This window comes from Cyprinus carpio, chromosome B3 (genome assembly GCF_018340385.1).
Source record: "Cyprinus carpio isolate SPL01 chromosome B3, ASM1834038v1, whole genome shotgun sequence".
Lineage (NCBI taxonomy): Eukaryota > Metazoa > Chordata > Actinopteri > Cypriniformes > Cyprinidae > Cyprinus > Cyprinus carpio.
Window position 1 is genome coordinate 2,093,622 of NC_056599.1, and position 10,823 is coordinate 2,104,444.

The 10,823-nt window shown below is 37.4% G+C and overlaps 1 protein-coding gene across 1 annotated transcript in view; it reads right to left on the bottom strand.

Annotated features, from left to right (window-relative positions):
* The window catches only part of pkn1b (protein kinase N1b), a 30,694-nt gene extending 20,622 nt beyond the window's left edge, over window positions 1-10,072 (bottom strand). Inside the window, exon 1 of the mRNA XM_042719469.1 lies at window positions 9,541-10,072. Within this exon, the coding sequence (XP_042575403.1) occupies window positions 9,541-9,570 (30 nt within the window). The 5' untranslated portion in view covers window positions 9,571-10,072. The remainder of the gene's footprint in view (window positions 1-9,540) is intronic.
* Window positions 10,073-10,823: the final 751 nt, after the last annotated feature.

The window sequence follows — 10,823 nt, forward strand, 5'->3', positions numbered from 1 at the left end:
ATGATGTGGAAAAAAATATTGGAGTCAGATTGTTACTTTATTTTATTAGTGTTCATTTATTTTATTAAACTGGATAAATTGTTACACTTTTATATATTTTATGTGGTGTCATGATTTACTTTTGATTAAAACAAAGGTTTATTATTGCATGTTTGTTTGGCATTTCTTTTAATGCATACCCTTTAAATTCGCTTATTGAAAGAACAACAACGACAGCAGCAGCAGTATGGTGTAAGATTTATTTGAAACACATGTATTTGGTACTTGCTACCTTATGTCTTTACTCTGTCCTTTCATTCTTTTCATGGCTTTGGAAAACTTGTCTCTGATGTTTCTCTACGTCGCTTTATGCATAACTCCAGGTCATCAACACCAAGCTTAGTTGTAATTTCTTTCTAGGAATTAATGCTTTCTCTGAATCTTTAAAGTCTCTCCGCGAGTGATCGTACAGGTGCGGATATATTTTTGGCAGCTCATCTATTTGACACTCCAGGGTATTTATGTTGCTTGTGACTATGAGATGTTATTCTCTTGCCTGACCTCCGTTGAATGAGAAACGAACCGGGAAAACAAAAAAATTGCACGTCAAAGAAGGTGGAGTTTCAGAAAACACCAACCGATTGCATAGCCTTTACGGACCAATGGTATCTCAAAGGTGTTAAGGAGCCTAAACAAACTCCCCCAGAAAGTTCGCTTTGGTCAGCTGTTTTGAACTGCTGAAACAAACTCAAAACGAACTTCGTTTCAGCCTGATTTTTTTTTAAATGATGTCATATCAGTTCATTCTTCAATTTTGTTTGGAGTATATCGGGGTCTTAAGGCCTAGCAACTGCCTAGTGACCACAAAGAAAACCCTAGCAACTGCCTATGCCCTAGCAACTGCCTAACTACCATCAAGAACACCTTAGCAACCACCAAGAACACCCTAGCAACTGCCTAACTACCACCAAGAATACCCTAGCAGCTGCCTAACTACCACCAAGAACACCTTAGCAACCACCAAGAACACCCTAGCAACTGCCTAACTACCATCAAGAACACCTTAGCAACCACCAAGAACACCCTGGCAACTGCCTAACTACCATCAAGAACACCTTAGCAACCACCAAGAACACCCTAGCAACTGCCTAACTACCATCAAGACTACCTTAGCAACCACCAAGAACACCCTAGCAACTGCCTAACTACCATCAAGAACACCTTAGCAACCACCAAGAACACCCTGGCAACTGCCTAACTACCATCAAGAACACCTTAGCAACCACCAAGAACACCCTGGCAACTGCCTAACTACCATCAAGAACACCTTAGCAACCACCAAGAACACCCTGGCAACTGCCTAACTACCATCAAGAACACCTTAGCAACCACCAAGAACACCCTGGCAACTGCCTAACTACCATCAAGAACACCTTAGCAACCACCAAGAACACCCTGGCAACTGCCTAACTACCATCAAGAACACCTTAGCAACCACCAAGAACACCTTAGCAACTGCCTAACTACCATCAAGAACACCTTAGCAACCACCAAGAAACACCTTAGCAACTGCCTAACTACCATCAAGAACACCTTAGCAACCACCAAGAACACCCTAGCAACTGCCTAACTACCATCAAGAACACCTTAGCAACCACCAAGAACACCCTAGCAACTGCCTAACTACCATCAAGAACACTTAGCAACCACCAAGAACACCCTGGCAACTGCCTAACTACCATCAAGAACACCTTAGCAACCACCAAAAACACCCTGGCAACTGCCTAACTACCACCAAGAACACCCTAGCGACTGCCTAAGCCCTAGCAACTGCCTAACAACCATCAAGAACACCCCAGCAACTGCCTAGCAACCACAACAAATCCCTAGCAACTACTCAGAACATCCTATCAACCACCTAGCCATGCCTTGACACCACCTAAACACACCCATAGCAACAGCATACTGTAGCAACGCAAACACAATGCTCCAGGTAATAAAATGAAACCCCAGAATGAAGCTCCAAATATCATGTTTGTTTTACTGTTTATTATATTGTGTATCATTGGTTTTGTGTGAAGAGGATCAGATTTCAAGAGATCTGAATGATTGCTAGTCCACACGTCTCACTGAGTGAAAACTACACCTGAGTCTCTAAACATCTCACAACTGATCAATGAAAGACGCCTGTGGACGAGAGACACTACAGACACTGAGAGAGAGAGAGAGAGAGAGTAAGTCAGTCATTAGTGAGGGTGGAGTGGACTGATCCATTTCTCTTAGTGCTTTTGGCAGAAACAATGAACAACTTAAATGTAATAAAAACTGAATTAGCAGAAGGACTCTTGCTGCTGAGAAAGACAAAAATCCTATGAACGGATCTCAGAAAACCAACCAAATCACACTAAATCTACTTCAACACTAATCAGTGCACTTCTAAAGCACTTCTTACACCAGCAGTGTTTTGTCAGTTTTTTTTTTTTTTTTTTTTTTTTTTTTTTGTGAAATAAAATAAAATAAAATAAAATAAAATAAAATAAAATAAAATAAAATAAAATAAAATAATGCAGCACTCAATCATTCATCATTCAGGTGCTTACAATTCTATAACGCTGTGTTTTTGTTTTATAAATTATAATTTTTTATTTACATTACATACTGTACTATACTGTTATGCCATCTACTATTTTTTATTATTGTTTTATATATATATATATATATATATATATATATATATATATATATATAAACCATAAATTAGCTCCAAATATCAAATAATATGTGTGTTTAAGTTTAGCATGATACTTCAGACCTTTTATAATTATTTTAATGTCGATGTGAAACTCAAATGCATTTTACTTCCAAAATATTTCAGAACAAAACCATATATTTACTGAAAAACAGACAAGACTTGATTTGAATAGATTCAATGGTGAAACATCTCTATATGAGCTGGTTGAAAAAATGAGATTAAAAAGACAAACATTTATTTTTTTTCTGAGGAATCAATAACACTGCTCTATCAATGCAATTATAATAAAGTCCATTTTTATATTTCACATTTGAACATTTCAGATCTAAACTCTGCTGCAAGCTTCAGTGAAGTCTAGTTTTTGACACGGATCATCAGGGCTCAGAAAGCAATCAGACACAATCATGACTGTCTGTGAAATCACACAGAAGTTTAGATGAAACTCTGCTGCACACAGATGTATTATTCAGAGTCACATTAAGAGTTACTTCAGCGTGAATAATGTGCGTGCGTCCGCCGTCAGCACACACGCTTGCGTCTGAAAGTTTCAGCTCTTTCTTCACTTTTTTTTTGCAGATCAGTTATAATTATTAGTGACTCAAATGATGAACTATACAACAATTAAAATAATTTTAGACGGATTATAGCCAGTGGTCGAACTGTAAAAAAAATTCAAGGGGATGCTGGAGTGGAGGGTACAAATGATTACAAAATTTGTCTAATTTAAAAAAAATAAATAAATAAATAAATAAGCTTTTTTAAAGGAAATGTGGTTTGTGAGCTGTTTTTCAAAATGTATTTTTTTTGTTTGTTTGGTTTTTTTTTTATTGTTTTTTGGGGGGGGTGGGACATTTGGTCCTCATAATGTAGGTAGGATAAACCCATGCACACACACGCATGTACAAAGTCTCTGCGTGTCTGCGTACCAAATAAAACCACCAGTAGGTGGCGGCAAGTGTCTGTTTTAGTGAATGATTCATTGAATCCTTCAATCAAACAATTCTTTTAAAATGGCTGATTCAGTTAGATTCGATGCAAGTTGACTGTATTTATCAATGGATCATTAAATAATTGGTTTATTGATTCATTCAAAAACAGATTCATTCGGGACAGATACACTGCAGTGTCTCTAGGAGATGCACAACATCTCTTCTCCAGCTTTGTTTGGAGCTATTTCATTCGCAAAACAGGCAAAAAGATAAAATGTGTCTAAAATAGAACTCACTCAATTAACTTCTTGTCTGTTGAACTGCAGTATAAAATTAATGTAACATTTGCGATCATGCACACGTGCTGATTCTTGTGCGATATTGCTTAACTAGCCTATATCATATAAAGATGAGAAATAAAAACTCACACAGATTATTTTTTCTTTCATTATTTGAATTATAGAGGCATTCTAACTTCATGCTAATTGGCTTCATCATGCAATAAATGCTTTTGGAATCTAAAGACTTTTTTATTTTTTATTATGCAATGTCACTGACATCGATAATGTCAGGTAGTGTGAATTAGTACCAACAACATGTCACACTGTATAATAAAAGTATATATATATATATATATATATATATATATATATATATATATATATATATAAAACTCAAACATTTGGTGCAACAGCAAAGTGTGAGTTAAGAAAAACCAAGCACAACAATGTTAAAAGAAAATCATGTATAAATAATACAAATAGGGTCTATAAAAAGAACAACACCTCAAATATGTTAAAAATGTAAAATATTTGCAGATTATTAGCTAATATTTTCACTCTGTGTATCTCGTTTGCTGAATTCCTTCCTGATATTATTCTTGAGGATGTCATGCAAAAGTGCTGTAAACATTAAACAAGTGCACCAAAGTCTCACAGATAGCCAGAGAGTAAAGCTTTTCGCTTTTTTTTTGTTTTGTTTTTTTTTGAGCTTGAGCTCTTTTTAGAAAGTTAAGGAATCTGTGGATAAAAAAGGAGGGCAGACAGAAGCTATGCAGCAAAATAAATTTGTGCAAAATTGAGTGCATACAATTTTTATGTGCGGTTTAAGATTTTATGCACATCTTGGCATTTCCATCCAGCATAAAACGTGCATAAAAAACATGGATAGAATCTTAGCTAGGGCTATGGGTCCATCCTGAAGCAGCCAGACAAACTGAGGTGGTGCAGCATCTGACATCATTTCCTGTATGTACAGGGTATATCCTGCTGCTATTAAGATTCTATGGATTAGGGTTCTAACCATAATAATGGATCACTCACTGAAAGCCTGTATATGCTTCTGGACTTTGTCAGGATTTACTGCAGAACAGAAAGGGTGAGGGGTAATAATTCACCGAATTCTATTAACAGAAAAGCTGATTACATTTACATCATCTCTGACCCAGATCATGATGAATATTTGCTTTAAATGATGCTTTTACTTTGTTGTCATTTGTTGTTACTATTGAGATTATTTTAAAGTACCATTCTTTCAGTTACTCACTGAATGTTGCACCAAATCTGGATGACTATTAAGTTTGTGGATCTCAAAAGGAAATGTTTTGTTCATATTCAAACTTAAGCCAAACCTGGACACATGTCTTGTGCACATAAGTCATATTGACTACTGTTATGATACTTTTAAGGTGCTTGTTTATCATTTTAGGAGCTTGACAGTTGCCAGCCATCATCCACTTTTTGTTCTATAGAAAAACAACATGAACTTTTTTTATATGCCACAGAAAAAAGAAAGTCCTACATGTTTGCAACGATGTGAGTGTGAATAATAATTGTGGTAGTTATCTTTTTAAGTCAAGAAACTACAGACAAAACTTTTTTTTTTGGGAGATTTTGGGGTATTTTTCTTCAATAACAATAACAATTTCTTCTTTCAGATTAGTGGAAAATTTGGACCTATTTGCGTCTGTAGATTTCAATTACAATACATATCTTTAAAGTCATTTTCTCAAAATGAGTTTGTTTCTCCACTTCAGCAGCACTTACATTTCTCAAACTTAGCAGTTTTATTCCTATTTATATTCTGAAGGTTTTACTGAGGCCTTTGTTCATATATCACTCGCAGTGATTCATAACATTTTGTTCCTAAAACATGGTGAAAATGCTTTGTTTTTCTGTATGTTGACAGATTTTTTTCTGATTTACAGCATGATGAAAATGGAAATCCAAAATACCCTCAGGAAAATCATTTTACTGCAGTATGTCAACAAAATGAAACAAGAATTTTGAACCTGGCTTTATCCAATGTTCAGATTTATTCAAATTAATGCATATTTAATTAATGATTCATTTGTATAGTTAAAGGGGTCATATGACGTTGCTAAAAAGAACATTATTTTTTGTATTTGGTGTAATGAAATGTGTTTATGTGGTTTGAGGTTCAAAAAACACATTATTTTCCACATACTGTACATTATTGTTTCTCCTCTATGCCCCGCCTTTCTAAAAAAAAAGCGATGTTTGCACTGATTGGCCAGCTATCCAGTGTGTTGTGATTGGCCAAATACCTCAAGCGTGTGATGGAAATGTTACGCTCCTTACCATACTGTGATGCCATGTGTCCCAAATATTTGGGTTGAACTGTTCTGGAACAGTGTTGTAAATACAACTTAACCACTGATTTCTAGTTGTGTCCTCTTTTGGAAGGCCAAACAAAGTATTTTCGCTTTCACAACGAAACACAGCGTCTCAGCAACATGGCGGCAGCAGCAACAGTGAGAATCAAAGCTACGCCTTCTTTCTTTGCGTGAACATTTGGGTGGTGTTATGCAAAACTTCCCACACAGTGACGTGGTATTGTCGGGGCGTGTTTAAATGAAGCGTTTTAGGAGGGCGTGGATGAGTCTTAACTTTTATAAAGAATATCTCTTTGGATTTGAGACTTTAGTCTTTGCAGCTTTACAGATCTTGTTGTCAAAACATCACTGTCTCTCATTACGTTTCGATGGCGCTCATGTTTCTCTTGTAATGTAAACAGATGGTGGTGAATTTCACCATAAGGGACCTTCAAGCCGTCAAAGATGTTTCTCTCCTATCACAATGGACAGAAAGCCCATAACAGGAGTGCTTGCATTACCAGCGGTGACCCTCACTGAGCCCGAGGGCATTAGGGCTGATTTCTGCTCTCCTCGCAGAAGAAAAACATTTGGACAATTGTTTTAGCAAACGACCCACAGCAGGTTATTGATTTTGTGCAATGAGCTTTAATGCATCTAATGGGCTGCAAAAGCAGAGGGTGAAGAGGACACGGTCAGGCTAAAAGGATCATGGGATGGATCTTTCTCCAGTGAGCGAACACCTCACAGATAAATCTCGCTGGGAGAAACATACCAAACAAGTACACAAACGCAGACTTGATGGCAAGTAATGTGTCATTTAACATACTAAACCTTGCTGTCGTGTCGGTCAATTTGACCCACATTTGATTAATTGCTTGAAAATGTGTAAACTATTAATTTCTTCTTAAAATGTTGTTACTTTCTCATTCAGGGTCATAAATGAACATACAAAGTTTTTAACAAATGGATGTGTTTCGGAAAGTCTTTTGGTACAAATTTTGGTTACATCTAAATAGCGTTGTTGTCAAATTGACTCCCATTGGTTCCCATGTTATTCACCAAAAATCAACTTTGAAAAACAGCAAAAATATGAAATTCAAGACTCAAAATTGACTCAAAACTAAAGAATGGTTTTCAGGAGTCCTCCATGGAGAATTCGCTGTTTCCTCAACTATTTGTCTAAAAGTGTGTGAAATAATGTTTTTGGTTGTTCTTTTTTTCTTTCTTTTTCTTTTTTTGGATCTTAATTACTAGACTGTTGCAGGACTGTGTGAGAAAGCCAGTTTACCCTCACAAGGGTTTGAGAACCAGACATAAAGACAGAGGTTATTTACACCAAGTACAAATAGCAGTTAATGCTATTTATACTAAGTACAAATAATGTAAGATACCATTAATGGTTAGCTGTAGTTATTTGCAGCTAATTGTGTGCAAATAGTCACTAAAAACATCAAGTACGTGTTTTTATTTTGTGTCTGTGCAGCTGATTTTAAACAAAAATTTCCAGGTCGAATTGACCCACAACACAAAGGGTGTAAGAGTTCAAAAGTCTCATATTTTAGCCTGTTTTTATATGAATCTTTAGTTTTTCTCTTAATATTGATTTTTGGGAAATTGTACGGAAACCAGTGGGGGTCAGTTTGACCCACAACACAAAAGTAATATTCAGATTTTCAACAAAACAGGGGGTTAAGCTACTACTCAATAGCGCCTCTTGTGGCAACACTTAAAAGCCTCATGTACTTGCATTTTAAATTGCACTCAAAATGCAACCAAGACAAAATAACAAGTATAGCTAAATGCATTTGCGATATTCTTAAATAGAGTGTGTTTTCCACCTCTGACCTCTGACCATCAGTTCAGTTTAACATTTGTGCTGAAACATTAAAAACGAGTCAAAACCCTTACTGGAAGACATACCGTACTGACAGAGAACAGCTGAGCCAGCCAGCTGATACAGTTTCTCATCTACGGTACATCAAGATGGGCTCAGAAAAAGCTGTTTAATTTTTAATTCTTCCCTGGACGAAGCTGAAACATCAATGTTACACAGGGCCCTGATTTTCTGTTGCATTTAGCAGTAAGACTCTCACACTGCTTGGATTCCTCTTTCAATGTGCATCTGTGGGATCTTTAGACCTGTTTTGTGATCCACCAACTATTGCCATTATGAAACTATCATAATTCAGGGATTCTCATTCTAGAGGCCATTTAATTTAACAATAATAATAATAATAAATAAAAATGCTTATGCCCTTATAAACAAGGACACCAATATAAAAACATAAATAAATGTGGTCTATTTTCCTTGAACTGAAGGACTGCAAATTGTAAATGTGTGCATCTATCTACTACAGGTTTATTATTAGAGTGCAATAGCATATAAATGACCTTGTGTATAAAAATAGTTAAACTCCAATTTCGATTTCATGGTGTCTGTAAATTTCAAGAAACAATTTATTTTCCTCATCTGATCACACCCTAACGGTTCATATTTGGGGCTTGCATAATGGAGCCTGATGACCACAACAACAGACAGTCCAACATCAAACAAGTGTTGTGCAAAACACCAGAGAGAACCCAATCCAATTATTGCCTAGATATTGTCCTGAAACTCCTGAGACCTGTGGCAGACCGTCATCGTTACAGTTACATTTACAGGATTCATGTAAACAAGACTGAAACAGCTGCTGGCCGCTGACCACACTTCAAAGACAAAGCTGCTGTAGAACAAAGATTACGAAAAGAGCAAATCTAGCTAATTTACCCTACATTACACCAGCAACAAGATTACACTGCAGTCCAACTGCTAAATAAGAGAAATAACTTTCACAGAGCTCATTATATAACCACAACACTGTAGTAAATACTCAAAAAGGGTGACTGGGGGGCAAAGGAGAGTTCACCTAACGTCCACCTGCTTCTATTTACTCCTTCTTACAGTCTATAATCCAAGAGAACACTAAAGCTCCGTTCACACAAAGAACGAAAAATATATCAGCGTCCACACGAACGCACGATAACGTTCTGTTTATTATAAGAGCATTGAGTAAAAAAGTGCGATAAATAACCCAGTCTTCGCTACCTGTACTAAGGTAGTAAGAGACAGAAGAATATGTTCATTCTCTCTGTTTAGTATCAATTTACAGAAGTAGCTTTAAAGACAGCGCGCACTCACACAGAGACTAATAAAGAATAGATTATGTGGAGTGCATTAGAGCATCGAGGTTCATTCTCACGAGCGACAGATGGTCTAAACTTACACGCATGGAGCCGGTTTTGTTGATGGCCATCTCAGGTGACAGGGAGCGGAGATGCCGATGCTTCTCACCTGAGCAGCTTCAGTTTCACTCTAACGACGCATCATAACGGCAGTGGAGCGTTAAATACCCCCGACACGGCGAAGAAGCAGATGCGACGAACTGCGTCCTGTTGCGCTGCTTTGCTCGGTCATAAAGATCAACTCCAAGGGGCCATTTCTTCGAAAATGCGTGTCGTGAACTCCCTTGACAAAGCAGGGGAATTAGTTTTATTTGTCGCCCAGTTTAGACTGGATCGCGTTCATGAACGTGTAGCATAATGAATAAAGGAAAAGTGTTTTCCCTGCGTCTGGGACAGATATGCATCCCCAGTCCAAAATCAGACCCTAAAGTGCATCTCCGGACGATCAAATCCGAATCGACTGAACGATCCCGGTCCGGTTCACTGCTAAGAGAGGTTCATCAGGAGGGTCCTGTCGCCGTCATTCTGTGATGAGACTAAAGCACGCGCAGACAGTACCGTCACCCGGTGATCTCGAGCTCAGGCACGCGCCCTGGCGCTCGACTAGCCGCTTGCGCGCACGTTTGTGTCCGCCGTAGAACATTGCGCTTTCTTTTTAACTTTAATCGAATTACAACACGAGTTGAGCTTTATGCGAAGTGAAAATCACATTGATGCTACAATGCGACAATTAATTAAATAACAGCTGTTATAGAGAACTATGAAATGGCATTGCAATTACCCTGATAGCACACGTGCATGACGGAGACGGCTATTTGAGTGTTTGCTCATACGCAGGACGTTTTCTATCAGATGTCAAATAAACGTCTGTTAGATCTCTTCAAGATGTTTAGGATTTAGAATGTAAAACTGACATTTTAAAGATGTCTGTCAGATGTTTGTACACGGATGCTTTCCAGATCAAGCGATCTTTAAAGGGTTCATTTAAATTGTTCCTTTCTTACAAGCTCTTGGTGCATAAAGAAGATCTTTGAAGTTGCAAAGACTAAAGTCTCAAATCCAAAGAGATATTCTTTATAAAATTTAAGAGGCAACCACGCCCTCCTAAAACGTCTGGTTCTAACACGCCCCCACATGTCTACGTCATGATGTGGGGAGATTTGCATAACGCTGTCCAAATGTTCACGCAGAGAAAGAAGGCATAACTTTTATTCCCTCTGTTGCCCCAGACACCATGTTGTTGAGATGCTGTGTTTTTCATTGTGAAAGCGAAGCTACTTTTTCAACACTGTTCCAGAACAATTCAACCCAAATATTCAGATGT